Genomic DNA, 22,224 nt, shown 5'->3' on the forward strand with positions numbered 1-22,224 from the left:
TCACCACCAGCGGCAGGGCTGGAAACACAGGCAACAGCTTCTGGGGACACTCTGAACGGTTCCCACGAAGTCCCCTGAGTCTCAACCACCTCAGAGTAAGAAGTGAACAAACCGGCAGCACCCCAACAGGCACAGGTGTAGCTGAGCGCGGTGAGGAGGGAGGGAGGGTTTCTGCAGGAGACTCCATCTCGGACAGTGACACACAGCGGCCGTGGAGAACGTGGCGACGGGGGTGGGGGGCGCGTGGAGCCCACAGGCAGCTTGGGATGGAGTCTCTGCATCGAGCAGCTGCACTCCCCACAGGGTGGGGACTCAGGCAGGGGGTGGGGGGACGAGAGCAATCTGGGGTGCTGAGCCTGGCACGTCCGTGTGCACTCAGGCCCAGGGACTCACAGGCTGGAGCCTCAGTGCCTGTGCGGGCTGAGGAGGGAGCTGAAGGGCTCTGGGAACGTCAGTGTCCAAAGCAGAGGCAGAGGCAAAACGAAGACAGTGAGTAGAACGGTACATCAACTGTACTTCAACAATAAATTAAAAACAAACAAGCAGTAAGAATAAAACCACAAAGGCAACCAGTGGGGCCAGAAACAAGAAAATCCTGAAAGACCTGGTCTTGGAAATGGAACAAGCAGCCTCCAGAGGGACTGCTTCCAACCTGGGCTCCCTGTTCCTGCAACTCCATGCCTTCCTGGGCCCTTTCTAGAAGGTCCTCGTCCCTGCTGCTTCTACTTCCCCGAGCCACGCCGGAAGCAGCTCTCTTCCATGTCACCTGGTATTATGATTAACGGTGCTGGGGCTGGTTTTAAGTTCCCGAGCCCAGGACTCTCCCTCCTCTCTGCAAATCCCCAGCAGGCCCGAAGTTGTGGCCGACCTACGAAGCTCTGAGCAGTGGCGCCCGCGAGACCCGGAGTGTCCACACTGGGACTGAATGACAACCAGCAAGCAGCGCCTCCCAGCACCTGGGCCGCTGCCTTCTCGACGGTCAGCCAGGGGCCTGGTGGGGGGCGCGGGGGTGTCAGAAGGAGCCGGGCAGGGTCACAGGCAGTCACTGAGCAACACTGCTTTCCAGAGACTACAAGGACACTGGGTCCATGATGGTGGGATTTAAAACCCTCTCATTAAATATCTCGTGACAGATAACACATCTGTGCACGGAAGGTGTGTAAGAAGTCTACGGCACTTTGGCAGCGCTGACACATGAAACGCAAAGGACAAATGCTCTTTCAAACACTTACTTCTGGAGTTAGATGCACTTCCATAGGCGTGTATGTGGGCCAGTAACCCATCGTAAGTATGTTCACTGTTAGATCTATAGAGCCCGGGTCGCTCTGATTCTGCATATACTAAAAACAAAGACAACAAGATAAAATAAGTACTGTAGAATACCATCCAAAATAACTAGCTCATAAAAAGGTAAGTGGTGTTAATTTTCAAAATACGGTTCAACATGTGTTTGTATTTAGTCCCGAGAACACATTCCACTGAAGACACATGACACGTTCCAAAGCCACTTGGGATATTTCTCCTTCTTCTTTGGTTATGTTACCAACACAGGATACTATTACACTTATTAAATCAGATTTCTGTTATACATTTTTAGGGATTATTTTTCTTTTTCATTTTGAATTTAAGTTACTCAAATATGTGAGGACTGTCACTTTTAAGGCCGAGGGCTTGACATAACGTAAAGTGGGATCGCTTACATACAGCTGTTCTACTTGAACAAAAACACAGCTTGCCTGCTTGAACTGGACCATGATGTCCTTGGAGAGCTCCATGTCCTTGAACATGCCTTCCAGCTTGCTGGTGAAAGCAGCGCCACACTCTGGGACACAAGCAGAGGGCGTGAACACCACTGGGGACAACGCCCAGCACAGAGGAGGGACACACCCCGGGGCCCACACGCTTACCATGCTTTAGTTTTGACAACATCGATTTCTCAGCATCTACTGAGGCGCTTTTCCCAACCAGGAGTCTTTTGGCCAAATCTTTTTTATAAAATGCTTCAAAGACATCTTTCCCTATTTATAACCAAATGAGAACGACACAAGACATCAGACAGTTAATATGGAAATCTTCCCTCCGACTGTGGACAGTCTAAGTGTCCGTTCTGCGGCACGCTGCCCTAGCACGCAAGCCTCCTGAGACGCCACCACAAAAGAACACTTGCAATGCAATAGGCGGCGGCCATCCCTCTACCTCCTGTGCTAGCACGAACGGGAAACGTCTCAGTCAAGCTTCCTCAAGAAAAGACAGGGCCCAAATCCAGATGTCTGGACTGGGTAACCTTTTCTCCATGCTCAGTGTTAATAGGAACAGCGTAGAGGGTATCTCACCGTGAATGAACCTGAATATTATCATGACCTTGTCAAGAATCCTCTCCAGCTCTTCGTCTGTTGCTTCTTTATTACCCGCTCTCAACTTTGAATCAACGTGCTTTGCTGTGAGATTAAGAGTTTAAATTATTTGAAGAATAAGTATTTGTTATATGATAAATTTTCTAAACAGAAAAAAGAACATCTTTAATTTCTACAAGCAAAAAGCAGATGGCAACCCCCTGGAACCTTTCCAAAATGACATTATATGAAAAAAGGCAGATAATTTGATTTTCTAAGATATTTTCCAATTATGTGAGAATAAATACTTGAATCACATGCCTGGGTTTCACAACGCATTACTGCTCCACTGGAACGGCCCATCTTTGACACGGGGCATCCCTGAACCCAGGGGAGAGCAGGCCACTCGGCCTTCTTGTTGCTGAGACCACACGCATCAACCGTGGGGTTTGGCCAAGAGTTAAATATCCATCTTTGGAGAAACCATAGTCCATAAAGTGGTACAAAGGCCAAACTAAACTGCCTTGTGAATTTCTTTTGTTGCTGCCTTTTAAGATTTTATTTTTTTAAGCACTCTACGTTCAATGTGGGGCTCGAACCCACAGCCCTGAGATGCAGAGTTGCATGCTCCCTTGCCTGAGCCAGCCAGGGGCCCCTCTTGTTGCTGCTTTTATTAGTTTCTTCCTTCACGATTTTTTATTACAAAATACTCTGAACATACACAAAAGTAGAGAACTGCATGATGAACCCCACATTCCCATCACATATCCTCAACAATAATCAATAAGCCCAATGTTGAATCACTGTATTTACTATTTCTTTCTTTGCCCTTTGCCTAAAAACCTTCACTGATTAGTGAGAGGCTATGAATCCTGAAATACGTTTTGGTATTACTACAACATAACTGGATAAAGTGATCATTTAAAAACGGTTTCATCTTAAACCATGTTATCTTTTTTTTGTTAGTTTTTATTATGTTAATCACCATCCATTACATCATTAGTTTTTGACGTAGTGTTCCACGACTCATTGTTTGCGTGTAACACCCAGTGCTCCATGCAGAACGTGCCCTCTTTAATACCCATCACCAGGCTAACCATCCCCCCACCCCCCGCCCCTCTAGAACCCTCAGTTTGTTTCTCAGAGTCCATAGTCTCTCATGGTTCATCTCTCCCTCCAAATCCCCCCTCTTCATTCTTCCCCTCCTGCTATCTTCTTTTTTTTTTTTTTAACATATAATGTATTATTTGTTTCAGAGGTACAAGTCTGTGATTCAACAGTCTTACACAATTCACAGCGCTAACCATGTTATCTTTTAAGATAACATGGTTATCTTAAAAAAAAAAAAAAGAAATCATCCAAAAAAAAAAAAAAGAAAAAAAGACCTGATCCAATTTTATCCTATTTTAGTACTGATGAGAGGATGCAAAGGTAGGGACTGAGTAATATCTTCCTGCTAAATGTACTCTAGAAATTAATCAAGTCATCCTCATAACCCAGAGACATTTGTGTAGAACAAATCCTCTTCATCCAGTTTCTGAGCACAAATTACTTGCAATCAAGACAGAACCAGGGCTCATTTTTATCAAATACAGCTCTGGAGCTGCTAGTGTAGGAAATGCACACGAGAATAAATTTTTGTCTCTTCCTTCTGCGACGTCAAGCTTTATCTTTACAAAATTACTACTACGTTCACCATTGCGGAAATGCCATGTGCTTATATATATACATAACATATACACACATTTCTGAAAAAAACGTGTGTCCTAATAAGGTGTAATACAAATCCTTCCCCACCCTCTCCAAGAGGAGCTTAAACATTCTGGGAAAAAAACGTTTGCTTGAGTTCTGCCTCATTTTCCTATATTAAAAAACTGTATGGAAGTCTGTTTTCCTACCTATCAGCTCCGCGGGCTTATTTGGCCTCTTGTTGATAAACGTTTCAAAGGACTCCTTCATCAAGTTGATGAACTTCTCATTTCTCTGGAAGCACACTTCTATCACATGGTCCACCCGATCCTTAAAATCCAGCAGATCCTGTACCATATCTTTGTCTTTTTCAGGATTGATCACAATTGTTGTCCCAAAAGTCTACAAGAACACACACACACACACCAACTCACCCACAGGCAATGTTACCACACATTTTCTCCTGCTCTCAAACAATCATAGTACTTTTATATAAATTAATTACTGTTGGTGTTAAATACTAAATAATTTCAAGTTTCAGATTCGGCCCACATTCAAAAAATTAAGTGAATATACAATTAATGCTTCAGTGTTACAATTCTGCTTCTGGAAGAATTTATAAATTAGCGTCCACGGTTTTAAAAAAACCTTTTACATATGAATTCCTAAGCAGAAGTTCCCATTAACCCAATACACCCACTTGGGCTTCTTGACTACAGTGTTCTTTCTCCCCCTGCTAACCAGCAGGAGCTCAGTTTTTAGCCTGTACTTTTAGTTCAAACGCGCCCTATTCAACATCTCGAAGTCTGTACGTGACATAGCGGCTCCTGAGGAAATGCGCTCCCGGGTGCTGTAACCATGCTGAGTACAGCCCCTCTCTGACGTGTTTACAGAGAGAGACGGCAGGCCCCGAGCGCAGTCCCCGTGCCCAGCCCCACGCCAGCAGACCGGGACCTACGGCCTGCCCCTCCAAGGAAGGGAGTCCTGGAGCGAGCAGCAGGCTTGCCAGCACTAGGGAGGACCTCTGCCAGACAGATCCCTGCCGTCCCCCGAGGAAGGTGACCTTGCCACACCAACTGCTCTTTACTACAAGAACTTCCTGTCCTGCCCGCTCCTGCCTGTGAAAGTCCCCCTTATCTCCCGGGGCTCCTCTCTATCTGCTGGATGGTGCGCTGCCCGGTTCATGGATCACCAAGTACAGCCAGTAAGATCTTCAAAATGTACTCAGTCGAATTTTGTCTTTTGATAGAAATAATACATATGTTTTTGGAAAACCGACCTCAGTAGCATATACATGCATACTCAGGAGTCACGCACGTAAGTGGAGGGACACCGTATGACCAGCAGGGCTGGGACTTTCTGCTCTGCACTTCTGCACTGATGGCAAGTAACACACACAGCGCCAAGGGTCACCTTCCCTGTGACAGCCATACACCTGTGTTGTGTCTCGGTGTGACTGCGTATCCCTGATGGACACTCACTTTTACTACACTCTTACTAGCCGGACTGAAACTCCTGGGAACCTGCCATGTTCGCTGCACGTCCCTGCTCCCTGGAGGGCTACTCGTCAGCAACACCCGCACTCCCCCCCCATCAGACTTTCCGTAACATGAAGCTCTGTGACCCAGAGTGAGCCCGCTATGATTTTCACCTCTGATGCTGCTGTATACGTTTCGGGGGGTGTGGTGACGTGTGCATGAGCGTTCCACGTGTACACGGATATGCACTCTTAGGACTGACTGTTCCGTAAGGCAGCATGCAAGCTTCCCATTACTCCTTCTATTTAATGGAATTTTTTCTTGTGATAATTACAGATTCACATGCAGTAGAGAGTGAAGAGATCCTTACACACTTTGCCTAGCTCCCCCCGATGCTAACATTTGGCAAAACGATAGAGCAGCATCACTGTTGGGGTACGGGCACTGATACCCTACACCCACCTTCTCCAGACTGCCCCAGTTTCACCTGTTTCTCCCTCCCGCCCCTCCCCCACCCCCCGGTGTGTACTGCTCTCTGGACTTATCGCTGGGGGCAGCCTTGTGCACCCATCACCGTGGTCGGGCATGAGCACTCCAGCCCAAGAGCCCTCCTGCCGCCTTCCCATAACCACAGGCCAACGTGCCAAGAAACATCAAAGTATCGTGAAAGTAATAGTCCTGGATGGCTAGAAAATGAAGCAGCATACACAGTACATGGATGTTCCAAAATGTGTAATAATTCTCATGAGCAAAGGCACGGACATTTAAAAAGCAGATTCACAAAATGGCAACTCTTTGAAAATCGTGGTTGGAACTGGAACTGGAGCCCAGGCAGCTGATGAATGGCAGACTTTATCACACCTGGTTGTAGGCGGTGCTCGCACTGTTGGTGTTATCTTTAAAAAAAAGGTTTGCACCAGCGATCTGGAAGGAAATGCAAGACAGCTGTCCACCCAAGCACCTGCCACAAGAAAACCAGGGTGTCTCCAGACTGCCTAGCTCCTCTGCCAGGCACCGCACACCCCGCAAGGCACGGTCATCGCCCGCCGAGACGGCCCCACGCACCTTGATGTAGTCACTCCAGTGCTGCAGCAGGATCTGCTGCCCGCCCTTCACGCGGCTGAACAGCTGGTACATCTGAGTGAGGTCGGGCACTCTGTTCTCATCAAGCAGGTGGTCCAGCCCTGAGACCGCACAGCAAACGGAAGCACATCATGTGAGCGAGTCGGCGTGGTGTGCACCACGCAACCGCTACTACGTAAGTCACAAATGCAGGGACCGCTGCTTATTTCTATGTAGGCAAGTTGGTCTCCAGAATCTGAGAAGACCCTGTCAGGCAGGGTCATTTTCTGAGCAGGCGGGCAGGTGTGTTCCTTAATCCCTCGGGCCATGGAAGCCCTGGTCTCACTAACAGCGGCCTGGCCAGTGCTCCCCGATCGCCCCCGGCGCCTCACGGCCCCATGTTACCTCTGATCAAGTTTGTCGCTCAGCAGATCTGTCACAGGGGGAGTTACCAGGTCTCATCTTTCAGCTGATTATTTATTTTTCTTTTAATTTCTAATTTATGTTTATAATTCTGGGTCTTCCCATGATTAAGCTTTAAGGTCTCTACTATCTTGAAATAGATCCTGTAGCTCCAACCCGACTTCTAAGTGGTAACATTAAATACTTGAGAGCTATAAAAAGTAACACCAAGTACAAACGTGTTATAAGAGGTGAGACTGGGCTCACTCTAATGTCCAGGGAAGGAAGCACACCTTGAAGGGCAGGAATTAACGAGGAGAGCAGACTGAACAAATCAAACAGCAGGTGCATGGTGGCTGCTGGAGTCACTCCTCCCCAGGGCTTGAAGAGCGACACGAGGGATGTAGCGCGGAAGAGAACACTGCTCAGTCAGCAATGTCACGTGCTCGCTCTTCCAGGAGACTCAGGATGGGCAAGTGCACTCTGGCTTACATCCCCAGCCACCTGGTGGTTCAGCTGGCATTCAGCTGAGCGGAGGGCATGGGGAGGAAGCCCCGGACAATCTAAGGGCCTGTCCAAGCAGCCGACACCCGTGGCGCTCTGCGTGGGCTAGCACCGGTGAGCACCGCTCCAGCGGAGGAGGACCCAGCCGCACGCTGTGGTTGGGAGGGTCTCTCGGCAGCTTTGGTCACGAGCGCATTCCACGGGGTTTCTACCAGAGGCTGTTCACTATTTCTCTGAACTCATTTTCCCCAAGGGCTAACATGTTTGTTATTCCTAACGATTTTTAGTGATTGTCGTATTACAATAAAAAATGTCCTTTACGTTGTCATGTGCGATGTCTCACTTGCTTTCTTAATATATTAAGGACCGTCATTCGGTCTAACTGACACTAGTTAGGAAAACCTACCTTTGTGCAGAATTGCTGTTAAATGTTCTCCTAAGAGCTGCTTCTCCACACAAGCAATCAGCGGTTTCCTACATGAGACAAAGATGAAAAGTCAGAGATGAAGTAAAAGGAGAGACTCTGGTCAGCTGTGAAGAAGCGGAGTTTACGGTCACAGACATCACGTGGAGTCAATCAGAGACCAACGGACACCACAACAGCCATTCCCTCCGACCACGAACAATCTCCCTGCCGTCCGAGCAGACGCCAAAGTCTTTAACTATCTACTGAATAACATAAAGGGACCGGGGGTCCAGGGAGAGGGGGACACCAGCACACACCGCACTCCCAGCTTGGCTGGTGGTTTTCGAAAGAAGACTTTGCCCTTTGAGTGCAAGGCACCCTAGCCTCCCCATCTTCCATTGCTCGGCCTGCTCCGCTCCAGCCCCATCACCTTCCACTTGGACAGGCCTGTCCCCTCCCACGACCACTTGTCAAAAATCCTACTTATCAAGGCTCCGATGTGAGGCTAACACCACAGGAGTGTCACGCAGAACAGAACGTCTGAGAATCTGGAACGTCCGTAAATGTGGCTGCCACACTCACAGGGACACGCGGAACTACTCTTCCCGGGTGTACCATCCACAGTTCCTTTACTTTCAGTTGTTATTCAAAGGTCACAACATGTGCTTTAGTCCCAGGATTATTAATTTTGGGCATCTTCCTGAGCCCTTGCTTCATAAAGAACTTCTCAACAGAGCAGCTTAAACCTCACGGTGACTCTAGAGAGAGGCGCAGCAGATGTCGTCTCCAAGCCCCAGCCCCTACTCCGCAAGAGGGCAGAGGTCAGAGACTGGGCGGACTGAGGAGCAGGGTGAGGGGCGAGGGGCCGGCCAGCACCTTCCCAGTCTGCCTCCAAGAGGGAGAGCAGGGCCATGGGATTTGGGGTGGAGGTCAAAGGTCAGAGGTGGACAGCAGGGCCAGCGGTGCACCTGCTCTTGCCCTGAACAGCGTCAAACCCGCGCATCAGCGGCCAACGGGTGGTCTCTACCCGTAGCCTACGACGAATACAGCTGCTATGAAAATGTGCATACAAGTTCAGTGTGAACGTACGTTTTTATGTACATATTTAGCAGGAGAACTAGTGCACTGGAAAACCCTGTAACTCCGGACAGCACTCTGAGGAGCTACCGAGCTGTCTCCCCAGCAGCCGCCCGGTTTACGTTCCTGTCGGCGGGGCACGAGGGTTCCACTCTCCACATCTGGTGGGTGTGAAGTGGGACTGGGCGTCTGGTTCTGATCTGCACTTCCCTGATGACTAACGATGCTGAGCAACTCTTCCTGTATTCACAGAATCCCTGCTTCTAGGCAGCCTATGGCCTAGACTGCGGTTCTAGAAACCCGACCATGGTCTTCATCCCAACGGTCCGTGTGACGCCTACCGTAGCGCGGGTGCCGGGACAGGCCCCGGGCTAAGGGCAGACACCAGAGACCCCTTGTGACCAGAGGGACAGTCCTGCGGAACTCACCGCCTGAGCACCCAGGTGCCCAAAGACTGACCTCCTAGTCCACGGTGACAACTCACTGATTCTGCAGTATGAGAATTCCTGCCAACCAACAGGAGAGCGGGTCCTTCCCGCACTGAGGGGCACACAGAAGCCGTCCCTGGGGCGAGGCCTGCCAAGCGACCTAGCCGCGCTGTCCAGAGTGAGGTGGGCCACACACTGCAGCCGGAGACAACGCCCTGGGGCTCTCAAGCATGCTCTTCATCTGCATGGGCTCCGTCCTTGGTGCTCGGACTGAGGGCAGGTGGGGCTGGAAGGGGCACCCCGAGCCCAGCCCTAAGGCTGTTGTGGCTGCTTATTTGTCCTCAGTCTCCCTCTTCCTGACGACGACTTTTTATTTTGTGGGGGCAGAAGCCACCTCAGTCGGTGCTCCTTCGACCCACCTGTGCCTGAGCCTGGGGGTGAACCACCTAGTACTCCTGTACTTAAATCATTTACAAATACTCTTCTAAGCGATGCATTTTTTAAAACTGGGGGAGAGGGGTTTAAAGTAGAGCCTACATACAAGAGTGCATTAGCATATACAAAAGCGAACGGGAGCACCGCGCCCAGTGCCTCTGGGTCATAAAGGAGAAGGTCCAGCAGCGCCGGGACCCCGCCCTTCCTCTGACCTGAGCCCGTGCGGGCAGCTCCCTTGCTCTGCTACGGGATCTACCATATACAGAGCTCCCTAATCAGTACACCGGCTAGCTCGGCCTGTTCTTGAACTTCGTGCTACACGGAAAATATCACCAAAAAAAAAAAAAAAAAAAAATGTAGCAGATACTCAACCAATGCTTTTATCCATCCTTGACTTGACCCACTGGCGTGATCTGATACCATTTGTCATTTCCTCTCCTACTCCTTGTACCTCCCTGCTGCCGGCCTCCAGCCCCTGTGGCCCCTCTCACTCCCCAGCTGGAGCTCTGCGTCCCCACAGCACCCCGAACAAGGCCATCCTGGCTTCGGCATGACTGTCACTCTCCGCAGATCCTGGGCTCCCCACGGGCCCCTCAAATATCTAAAGGCATCTTTCCTCTCCTGACCCTCTATTCTCAAAGTGCCGTAACTCTGCCCCTTTCTTTCATCCCGCCGGCTCCCGGTGAGTCACAAGCTTTGCACATTTTATCCTTCAGTCTCTTTTCTATCCCCTTTCTGTTCTTACCTCTCCTCACTTGAATAAAGGTTATGTGCACAGCGAGAAGCAGACATTCACACAACTTTTCCCCTTTTTATTCCCTAGCTACTTTTCAACCTCAGGTAGAGAAAAAAAAAATTGGATGAAAAGAGAAAATAATATGACTTAGTACCATAAGAATTACAGCTATCTTACATGTCTAACAAAAAGTTTATAATCCAAATTTTCCAATATTCAATGACACCCCATGGATTTAATAGAATCCCTGTCTCTAAACTCAAAGATGCCAAGCCCCTCGGCCTGAGGTGCTCTGTTTGGGCACTATCTCATGACACAGCCCTTGTCACTCGCAAGTACTAAATGATCACAAATAATATAAGCAACACAAATACTCTCAGGTAGTACTGAATGCCAGCCAGGAAAAGGGTTCACTGTGCTCAAACTGCAAGAACCAAGTAAATGAACAGTACTTACTGTGTGCTGTGGTCTAAATACGTGATTACTCGGTCTCCTTCTTCCTCTAAACGCTTACTTACATGGTTAAGATATTCTGGAACCTTCCAAACACAACATTTAAACATGTCAGTAACAAAGATTCTTTTTTCTTTTTTCTTAGGTAACAAAGATTCTTGGTGTTACGCAAGAAACTGAAACACTGTTGTCCTTACAAAAATTAAAAAAAGGAAAGCAGAATATATATTCAAGCCAAATATTAACACAGATGAGTGGGGGGAGTGAAAGTGGCCAAGTGGGAAGCGTAATGGGGGATAGGCGGGATATGTAGAAGAAACTTCCCTTAAACTCGATTCTGGAGGGTAAACTGGAAGTCTAGAAGGAGGGACGGGACAGCACGTCACTGCTGTGCCCTGCTCATCGTGAAGCTCAGGGACAACACCACGGGTCCCTCGTATCACTGAGGCCCTGTGGGCAGGTGAGCAGCAGCTGGGTCAGAGGGTGCAGGCCTAACGCACCCCCTGGCCCACAGACAGCAGGGTCAGCAAAAGCTAATCAGAAGACTGCGTGTTCATTCGAGGACGCCAAACAGCCCGGTTGCAGAAGATCTCAAAATGCACTTCATGTTTCCAGGGGTAAAGGGCATTCCTGCTGTCACCTGATGGCACAGGAAAGGCCCCATGACACGGGTCTTTGGCGTTCTGACCTCGTGGTGGGGCAGGGCTGGGTATGGGGCCTAAAACTCCCTCTCCAAAACCAGGATGAAGAACCAACAGTCGGTCCGTCCTGTGCAATGATGAGTGACATTTGGGGGAGGGTCCAGGGGAGCTTCCTTTCCCTGCTCTCATACTTTTGAAACTGGTTACCAAGATTTTGGGTTCATATCACTATTTCATGTTTTTTCCTGTGGTTTTCTGGAATAACTTTTTTCAATGTCTCACACAAAGGGAAGATTTGGGGTGTGTTTGACTTATCTTTCTTCTTTCAGATTTACCTTTTATCCTCTTGCTTCAACTTGAGTTACTTTATTACACATTTCAGAAGCTACCTTACTGGCTTTTTTACTTAGGGTGGGGGCAGGGAGACAGAAATAAAAAAGTTTCTAAGTTAAAAGAAATTAAATCTTTACTGTAATAAGAATGAAGCTCGTTACTGAGAATTTCAGCTAGACTGTGTCTTTCAGAAGACTTCTAATAAAACGTTTAAGTGGAAAGACAACTTTCTAGAAATTACACTTAAGATGCACATCTACAGAAAGAAAAAAGTTAACTCTCTGTCTTACCTCTCTTTCTTGCATTAATCTCTGGCCTTCTGCAGCATATAAACAATTAGTTTCTTCCAAAAATTTCAGTTCAAATGAATCTTTATACACCTAAGAAATGAAGAAAGTTACCGACCACTTACAGTAAAGAAACCTACCTTAGCAAGTGCTGATATACCCAAGACTTCCAGGGAGCCCGGCTGCAGTGAGCGGCCCCGGGGCTCAGGGACCCTGGCAGCCCAGGCTGCCCGATGCGCTCTGCTCTGAGTGCCGCAGGTCCCCGTCCTTTCCCGGGAGGGCCGAGCCCGTGTCTTAAGGGCTCTCTCCTTTGTGGCCTGTGCCGTACGGCTAGCCTGAGAGTCACTCCCCTCGCACATATTCCACAGCACGTTTATGATTTCGTATTTTGCACTGAAACCCTGCTTACATCCCCTTGTTCAGCGTAAGCAGCTGGGCAGGGAGGCCTCACCTGGAGGTCAGACAGCATGCTCAGCAGGCTTCTCAATAAACTGCGATCCACTGCTTCGCCATTTCGCTCTCGTTCAATTAACAGCAGAATTCCATCAATACTTTTACTCTGAACCATTTTATCGCTGATGATATGGTTTCTAAAAAGTTCCAATCCCATATCCCTGTACAAACAGTAAAAACAAAACTATATTTCAGTTTCCCTTTTTAGAAGTTCTAGGTAAAGCTACAAGTGACAGCGACTCTCATCCCAAAACTGTTCGTCTGCTAACTCTAAATCCACGTGTCAAGTATGCCTTTGTGTGTTTTCTGGTTTTGGCCAGTCTAGTGTGCTTTGTACTTGCTTCCTCAAGGCTGTTTCCTGGGGTGGGTTGGGCTTGTCACTGAAAAGTACATGGATCTTGCCAACACTGTGGCTCACATCCTTCTTCCTGGGGCGGGATTTAGGACTCTCCACCCACCCAGCCCCTCTGTCCCTCCCTTTTCCAGCTCTGGTCCCTCTCCAGAGCATGTCATCCAACTCTTCCTCCCCTGGCACTGGGGCCTCTCCTCTATCCGGTCCTCTCCATTGGTGAATGGAGCATACAATGTGACTCTATGAGTCTATCATCCTCCCTCGGCGTGTCGCCTGGGGAACTCCAGCTCGGTCACTGTGCACAGAAACCCTGGGGTACCAGGCTCTGTGCAAACACCTCCACGGGTCCCTTACGTGCCAAGTACTGAGTAGCCAGACAAAACTGAGCTCCCGGACCCGGCCAGGTCTCCTCAACGGGCGGCTGAGGCGGTGGTGGTGAGCCACGCCTGTGGTGGCCAACAGTGCGCAGGGGCGCGGGTTCTGGAGCGCCCCCTCTGTGGTGAACCCTCTCCTACGGCACACACCACAGGAGGCCTTTCCTGCTCCCTGAAGGAGCTGCAGGCCTGGGTGCTCTGCGCTCGTCCCAGACGCAGCAGTGGGCGCAGGGGTCAGCCGCGCAGCTCGAGCCGGCCACCTGGGTCGGAGTCCTGGCCCCAGCCCTGGCTCGCAGTGCCTCTGGGGCCCTGCCTGTCCTTCCTTAACTGTAAATGGGATCACACATTCGGTCTCTTCCGCCTGTAAAGCCCTTCCACACTGGGCTGGGCAGGCGGCCCGTGTGGTGCTTATGAAGTGCTCACTGTCTGCTCTCACCCACCTGCTCTTCTGCCGCGAGCTGCTGCTTTCTAAAATCTCAATCCCATCGCTCCCCAGCATCAGCGATCAGGATGGCCTGTGGGCCGCATGTCCCTGCCTCCCCAACAAACAGCTCACCCTGGGCAGCTCCCGTCTCCACATAGGCTTCCTTTTCTCTATTACCACCTCTTTCTGCCTCACCTACCTCAGCACTCCTGCTCATTCTGCGAAGCTCAGGCCTAGGATGAGGCTCGCCCTCCCGCCGTGTCCTGCCTGGGGCATTTCTCGTGCACCTGCAGTGAGTCTGGCTCTACCAGACGTAGCTTTCCCACCTGCTGCCGTGGCCGGAGGCCAGTCTCGTCGATGCTGTGATGTTTATAGGTTCTATGACATGGTTACATTATGAACCATGTTTATGAACTAACAGTTCAGACTAGGCAGCCCAACAACCTGGGAACAGCAAATTATGGGAACTCTCTGCCTCAGTTTCTCCGTCTATAAAACGGAGAAAACGGTAACCCCTCTAGAGCTGTACTGCAGACTCGGCAGGCTGGCAGGTGCCGGACCTCTTAGAAGAGAGCCTGGCACAGACTCACAGCCATGCCGTTCACGTCGTCCTCAGTACAGTCCTTATCGTTTCTCTGGACAAAGGCCACCCTCTCCGTGCGGGGCCAGCAGACTGCAGACGCGTGTGAGCGTCTAGCACAACGGGAACGGGAGCAGCGGCTGGAGAGGGAAGAGGAGCAAGGGGGACTGAGGAAGAGGAGACTTTCAAGGAGTGTCCAGAGCTGCACAGATGTCAGGTAATAGAAAATAAAAAGTATCCATAGGATCTGGGAACCAGGGGTCACCAACACCTCAGGAAGAGCAGTTCTAGCCTCAGGTCAGAGGGAACCGATGCTAAGGAAACTGCAAAAGCAAGCCGCTTTTTAAAGAACCTGGGTTTAAAGGGAATGGGAGAAGAGCCCAGGAAGAGCCTGCGGACGACACAAGGGACAAGTCCGATCAGGTCAGGCAGGGCTTTGTGGAGGCAGCAGTGGGCGCCTAGGGGACGGACAGCGTGGTGAAGGGCGTTCTACAGGGTGTGGAAGTGGGTGACAGAGGGGGGAGCTCCTGATTCACCCCGTCCCCGAAAGATGCCACATGGCAGACGGGCAGATTGAAAGGAGGTCTCTGTGCACGTGGTTGGTCGGCGGGATGGGGAGGCGCTGGGGGGCTTCAGGACCCCGGGTCATGACCTCACCAGCCCAGTCTTCCTCAGACCTTCACCAGACCACTGGCTGGACCAGCTGCTGGACGGTCCTGGAGGGCCTCAGCCTCTCCCTCCCTCCGATTGGCTCCAGACGGTCCTGACGCACAGAGCCCAGTGACAGAAACGGGCCTCCCCACAGAGCTGCCTCGCTGGCCTGCCACCCCCATGGTGACACTCAAGCTGGGCAGTGTGCCAGAAGGGGCTCCCCCGGGTGCGGCCCGCCCCGGCTCTGACCCCAGGACTAAGGTCCAGCTGGGTCTGGACGTGTGCACTCGAGATCCCGGCTGACACAAAGGACCAAACGGCAGCAGCAGACATAGCTCACTGACTCACTCACCAGATAGAAGGAAGCATGGAATTCTGAAGGACGTAAGTGCGATCCAAAAACAGGAAAATACTTCTGATCATGATCTGGCAATTAGAAAAGCATTTATTTACATAACTTGCTAACTAAATATCCAAGATTAGGCCTTCTGAACCACAACTATGGTAACTGTCTCAAATCTAACAATAATTGTTTCTTGATGTTCCCCAAGACCCTCATGATTTTCACCTCTTTTATCCAGAAAATCTGACTATAAGGATTTTAAAGCATTTACCCTAAAAGATACCTTTGAAATCTGGTCATCTCTTGACTAATGTGGTAAATCTCACGGGCCTAAAGAGACACTTTAAGCTTTTTAAATAGTTAGTCCTTATTATGTTGGCACAAGGCTGTTGGCCACGTGGTTGACTCTCCTTTGCAAGCAGAGCGTGGGGGGCACAGAATCATCAGCCACCCTGTGATCCTCTTATCATGGAAGCTACCGGACTTGTGAGCAAAGCCTTCCTAGCAGACGTTCATCTATTCTGACCATCTACCAGGTGCCTGGGCCGGAAAAGAGGCTCATTCATTGTCCCCTGTTTACCTCATTTAGGAAACAAAAGAATTCAACCCACTTAGCAAAGCTACTGATACCATGATTTCACTTACAACCAGGCCACATGAAAAACTCACATACATAAAATCAAATTAGAATCAACACACGTACAAAGTCTAAGACTCTGTCCAGTTACAGTAAAAACCTAGAAGTCAGGCTCGATTGTGAGGCACAAACTGGGATCAAGGAAAACTTGAGAGACCCTTTCAGGGATCACGAGATGTCGGGTTGGTGTGAAGATCAAGTCAGCAGCCACTCCAGTCCAGAACAGCAGCATGCACACCCTGCTTTGCTCTGCTCTGCTGTTCAACTACATTGAGCTGGATGGAAGCATTTGACCCTAAACAGAACTTCCCTATCTCAGCCCACGGTCTGGCCCACACCATCTTTAGGTGGGTAAGGGAAGGTGGATGAGGCCATGCTCTGATTAAAAAGAAAAAAAGACAGCTGTATTAAAAGGGGCACATCCTCCCCGCTATGCCATCTCCCGTCTGTCTGGCTCCACCAGAGGTGAACAGGACCAAGAGGGAGTGTGCAGGGGAGACCAGACAGCAGAGCAGTGGTGATGAAGGTGCCGGGACAGCACACGTACCTAAAAACCAGGGTTAACAGAAAGTCAGTACGCTTACCATTTGTCTGCAATGATCTTGCCAGCATGTGTTAATCTTCTTTAAAAATAAAACACTATCTAGTGAGTCTGTGCAGATCTGCTAAGGAAAACATGACAAATGCCGGCCAGTTTAGTCACTGCAGTTCTAACTTCTTCACTGCCACCCTTGACACACAACACTGCCCACCACTCGGTTGTCACAAGACCAGAGACGCGGGTTTTCTCCATCCCTGCATCTCACCCTGCATTCATGATAAACGCAGCTGCACGCCCCTGCCCTTCCCAAGTCCCTTGAGGAGCCTGCTGGCTGAACTAAGGCCCAGGTCACAGGCTTCCGGGCGGTTGGACCTAGGGTCCTCTCCCAGAGGACAGAGGGGCCGATCGTGAGCCAGGCGGTGCCAGTGGTGGGGAAGCAGGCCGACCGTTCATAGCACCAGGGGACGGGCAGCTGCAGGGAGGTGGCTGAAGTCTAACTTTAACTTACAGCCTCAGCAAGAACGGACGGGAAATCCCATTCATGCACCAAATTAGGAACGCTCTCAGCTTGATAATTAGAATATGTTTTTTAAGAAAGGCTCAAAATATTGCTTATAGGAAAAAGAAACCCCATTATGGGCTCTCAGAGCAAACCACGACCAAATGCCTGGAGCATGGCCGTCACAGGTTTGTGCAAAGTCATGGTCCTAAATGTCTGCCTGCTGCCTCGTGGCTTACGAAGCACCTTTCACACGTGTGCTCAGTCAGTCTCCCCAGCTGCGTGCAGACGGCGCTCCATCTGGGCAGATCAACAAAGCAGCTGCTCAGGTGGAAGGCCCTGCGTCTCCTAGGCTTCCGTCCCTTTGGTCCTAGCTCTAGGACGCTGGGCCAGCGACAAGCTTCCCTTGGCCGCTTCCCCAGAACGGGTGTGAGGTTAGATGTAAAATCCACAGCACAGAGGAGAAAAAGCCCACGGCCAGCGTGTGACGTGTCAAAGCAGACAGGCATCGGAGTCTTCTGCTGGCGGGGAGGTGTGCGGAGGGAGGGACGTAGCCAGCACCTACAGAAGGTCGAGGGCCACGGGGGACCGACGGGCACATCTGCACCCTATCACACCAGTGAGGCGAGCTGACCACAACCACAGTGGTCCTGGCCAAACATCTTCTTTTCTCTTGAGGCTTTGCTAATAAATTAAAAATAGTAAATCCCAACAAAGACCTACTAGTTCAATGGTTAACACATTATTCTCCAAGAAGTATTTTACAATTGCTCAAATTTATAGTGGCCTATGGTATTAGAACCTTATACAAATAGTCTGAAAAAACAAGGACTGAGTCACAATCACATCTAGACAGGTGCCACTGCAGTGGGGACCCAGCAGCCCTGGCACCTGGTGCTGGGCACAAGCCACTCAGTGTGGCCGATACCCCGGCCAGCCTCCACGGGCCGTCTGCACCAGCTGGGGGCCAGGTGTCGCTGAGGGCGCCCAGGGTGAGACGCACAGCAGCCGATCCGACCGCCGCGGACAGGCCAGGCGCTGTAACTGAGCAAGCGGCACCCTGCCTCGTGCAGGGTCTCCTTGGGAGGGGCGGGCCCCACGTGCAGAGCTCACTGATGAGAGATGCTGCTCCTCAAACAGCTGGGTGAAGTAACTTCTGGCCACTCCCACAGAAAACAGCACAGAATGCTCAGCTGGGCCACACAAGGGGGCACGCGTGGAGCTCCAGCCCTCCATGAATCAAAACCTAGAGCCTCACGTGAGCACCGCTGGGGGGCACGCCATGCAGCCATGCTGCGAGCTGGTCCAAGGGCTTGCACGTCACAGGTTCCCCACACTGTCTGCTCCTGTCTGGAGAAGGTTTAAGCAGCCTACTGAGAGGAGTCAGACAAGTCTTCAGATAGCAAACAAATACCCAGTGGCAACATGCTAATACACCGTGGAAAAAACTACATCTACCTGTGACTGCAAAGATTAAACAAAGAGAAGAAAGAAACCAGAAAGAGAGTGCTTACGCCGGAGGAGAAAAGTGATAGGTTCTATCTGTGCCACGTTTCCTAAAGCAGGCTGTCCTGCTCTGAATGCACAGAGCGCGGGGCAGCTGAGCTGGTCCCGTGGCAGCACACAGAGCAGGATGTTGGCCGTGGCTCCCCAGAGGCGCTCGTGAACTGAGCCCGGGCGCACGGCACGTCCCTCCTGCTGCATCGTCTGACGCCTGGTTCAGGGCACGCAGCAGTGGTGAGGTGCGCGGGGACGGCCCTGGCTTGGGGAAAAGGCCTATCACCGACCGCGGGTAACCTATTTTGAAAGGAGCAGGTGAGTGCATAACTCATCACACACGTGAACCTCCTGGTCTCCCCGAGCACTCCTCCTGCTGGCCTCAACAGAGCATGAGGAGGGGGGCAGTCCTTCAAGCTTGGAAAGCAGCCCCACACGGAAGACAGGAACACCCCAGCCACGAGAGAAGTCCGAGTACGCTTACCCTGGACTATTCCTGCCCCGAGTGTCCAGGCGCCTGCGGCAGCTCTGATGCTGCCCCTCATCAACCCCCTCCTGCAAGCACAACATCTCCTCTGCACGGACTGGCTGCCCTGTCCTCACCACGCAGTCTCAGAAACGCAGACTCTATCTCCTGCCAGCCCCCCCACCTCGGGGTTGAAGCTCTGTCCTCCTGTTTGTTGCCAGGGCCTGGAATGCAGTGGACACTGGCCTCCCTTGCCACCGGTCTCATCCCGCTGGACTCTTGCCCCCCCCCCCCCCCCCCACCGCGAGGGCTCAGAGACGCGCACAGACTGAAGTCCAAGGCCTGCGGAGTACATACACAGATTCAAATCCAAGCTGCAACCCAGAATTAGAGCCTCAAACTCCAGCAGTTCTCCCGGGTTCCAGTCATGCCAAACTGCTCCGGGTCTTCACGAGCACCCCCTTCTGATGGCTCCCTCCCTCTGTGGCCGGCTACACCCTACCCATCCTGTCTGATGGGACTCTGGCATCACCCCCTCTGGGAAGCTCTGCTCCTGATTCTAACATTTGAGCATCTTAGAATTCCAGGTGCCTCCCGCTCATAAAGACGTATAACGTGGCCAAATGTCTTTTTGTCTTTTGTCTTCATTGAAATACACAGTAATTTTTATGGCCGTGGTCTGTCACAGTACCGAGGACACACGGCCACCGTCTTGTACCGTTTGGTGGTGGTCTGGACAGGGAGTGAGGACTTGCTGAATGAGTGACTTCATGGACACATCTGTGTAGCCACAAGGTAGGGTTAGCCGGCAGGAGGGTGAGTTTATCAAGGAATCAGGACGTGGTCTTGGTTAGATTAGGGCTAGATGAGTAATTAACTGCAGCGGCTCTCCCTCACGCGTGCCCGTCTGGGAACGGGAACTTGGGGATCGGCTGGTGGCCTGCAGGAAGCCTGGGCTCTGGTACTCTTCAGACGCCAGCACCCTGACCGTGGCTTCCCGGGCCTGTCGCCCAGCCCCCCGGACTGCCGAGCGGCGGCACTGAGGCGGGAGGGCACGTCTGGGACGTGGCACACTGGCTGTCTTCCAAAGGCCCGGCAGTGTGGTCACCGGTGTCCCGAGGGGCAGAGCTGTGCTTACAGACGCCGAGACGAGACAACCAGAGGGGACCCTGCTCACCCACTTCTGCGGGGACCCCCTGCCCTAAGCCACAGGGGCTTCACGGCCCCGGCGAATCCAGAGCTGCGACAGTGGGCGGCAGAGCCGTGGTGGCTGCCTTGAAGGCTTCGACAAGCTCTGAATGCTTCCGTTTCTCAAGGCGAGGCCATGGGACGGAAAGGCTCCTTCAGCTAGAAAGGAAGTCAGAAGTGAACAGGCTGCAACTACCTAAACCCACCAGGGAAGAGCAGTCACAGCAGGTCCCTGCAACAGGAAGCCCACGCAGGAGACGCGTGGAAGGCTGTGATCATGGGAAGGCTGCAGACGTGGGCGGAGGCCAGACTGTAAAGGACTGTCGACAGGATCCAAGGAGCTCCGTTTCCCTGACAGACGCCGGCCCTTGAGGGGGTGCTGGCTAAACCGCCCCCACGTCCTAGCCTGTAACTCCCTCTCTCGGCCTTGGGAGGGCTGGGAACACGAGGGTCACACCATACAGTTTTGTCTCAGCAGACCAGAGAGGGGCATTTTCCTTCTGGTTCGGATGAAGCAAATAACCATGCTGCCTAAGAAGAGGCCTTGCGGCGAGAAGCCAGGGGCGGCCTCAGGGGCCGAGAGCACCATCCTGCAACGGAGGGAGACCTCTGCACCACTGTGGTGAGCCTGGAAGGCGGCTTCAGGCGAGACCCCAACTGGCTGGCCCCATGCTTTCAGCCAACCAGACGCTGAGCAGAGAACCCACTGAGCCCAGCCGTGGCTCCCTACACACGCGGCTGAGCCTACAAATGGGTGCTGGCTTATATCACCAAGTCAGTGGGTATTCGACACATCAGAGAAAACAGAGAGGGTATTTTTTAACAAGATAAAAGGATGGCAGCATAAAATTAAGACATTTTCCAGAACTTTTCCTAAATACTTTAACCAGACCCAGTAAGTGGACACTCTATTGCTTTAATAAGATGAGTAATTTAAATGTAAAAATTCCACTGAAAAAAAAAATGTTATATTAGATCACATGAAACAAAAGTTAGGTTTTGTATAAATAAATGCGAATTTTGAAAGCTGTTGTTTTAATATTAAGGATACTCATTAGTTCTTTATCCTATTAATGTTCAGTCTCAAAGGATTTAGGTAATGAACAGAAACTCATGAGCCAAAAAAAAGGATATTCTCTAAACTGAAGGATCTGTGCTTGGACATGATCTTCACAGACCTGGCGTAGCTGTTTGTAGAGTGTTGGGGAAACTCTGTGAGAACAGAGATTTTCAACAGCCTAAAAACAAAAGGAACAAGTGAATTATTCACCATGAACAACAAATTAGGTCTTTAAAAAGCCCTGTGTGTAGACACAGCTAAAATCACCACCATCACAGAAAGGCACCCCCACCCCCGCTTCATACCTACATAACCTACAAAAACACAGTCAGGGTCCAGTGTAAGGTGATTACTGTCTGAACCCCGGGGTCCAGTCAGGGCTTGGTAGGAATGGTAACAACAGTGGATGTGGAACACGGATTTCACAGCATGCCCACAACAGCCACATGGCGTGGCTGCACGTCTGAGCATCCACAATGCAGCAACCTCTCAACCTGGCCACATACCACCATCACCTGGGGACTTCAAAACAAAGCTGGACGCTCCCACTCTTTCCTCTGAGGTGGAGGACGCAGGAAAGGTGTGTGATTCTAATGTGCAAGCAGGGCATGAAATCACTCCCCCCGACCCTCGGTGACCACCTCCAAACAGGTGGGGGAGCAGCAGGGCAGTTTCTGCCCATGAGGAGCCAAGGAAAAATCGTGATTGCCCAGGAGACACAGGCTATGTTGTGTTGTTTCCTATTTACCTTTCTCAGGGTACATGTATAATTTACTTCAGTTTGTCTTATGTTAACGAAGAAACAAGTTTTTTGGGCAGAAACATTTTCTTAAAATATTTTTACCCACATCAAAAAAAATATTTGTAGATTCTCACCAATTCTAATAAAATTTTT

The 22,224-nt window shown here is 50.8% G+C and overlaps 1 protein-coding gene across 1 annotated transcript in view; it reads right to left on the reverse strand.

Moving 5' to 3' along the window:
- Positions 1–22,224, reverse strand: part of CUL4A (cullin 4A) — a 44,651-nt gene that overhangs the window by 12,922 nt on the left and 9,505 nt on the right. Inside the window, exons 3-15 of the mRNA XM_032402572.1 lie at positions 21,404–21,507; positions 16,663–16,732; positions 15,451–15,524; positions 12,716–12,878; positions 12,268–12,357; positions 11,007–11,089; positions 7,875–7,942; positions 6,566–6,684; positions 4,232–4,424; positions 2,334–2,438; positions 1,908–2,018; positions 1,737–1,822; positions 1,233–1,340 (exon numbers count right to left, since the gene is read on the reverse strand). Coding sequence (XP_032258463.1) covers positions 1,233–1,340; positions 1,737–1,822; positions 1,908–2,018; positions 2,334–2,438; positions 4,232–4,424; positions 6,566–6,684; positions 7,875–7,942; positions 11,007–11,089; positions 12,268–12,357; positions 12,716–12,878; positions 15,451–15,524; positions 16,663–16,732; positions 21,404–21,507 — 1,374 coding nt within the window. The remainder of the gene's footprint in view (positions 1–1,232; positions 1,341–1,736; positions 1,823–1,907; positions 2,019–2,333; positions 2,439–4,231; positions 4,425–6,565; positions 6,685–7,874; positions 7,943–11,006; positions 11,090–12,267; positions 12,358–12,715; positions 12,879–15,450; positions 15,525–16,662; positions 16,733–21,403; positions 21,508–22,224) is intronic.

Source organism: Phoca vitulina, unplaced genomic scaffold (assembly GCF_004348235.1).
Source record: "Phoca vitulina isolate PV1807 unplaced genomic scaffold, GSC_HSeal_1.0 scaffold5, whole genome shotgun sequence".
Classification (NCBI taxonomy): Eukaryota; Metazoa; Chordata; class Mammalia; order Carnivora; family Phocidae; genus Phoca; species Phoca vitulina.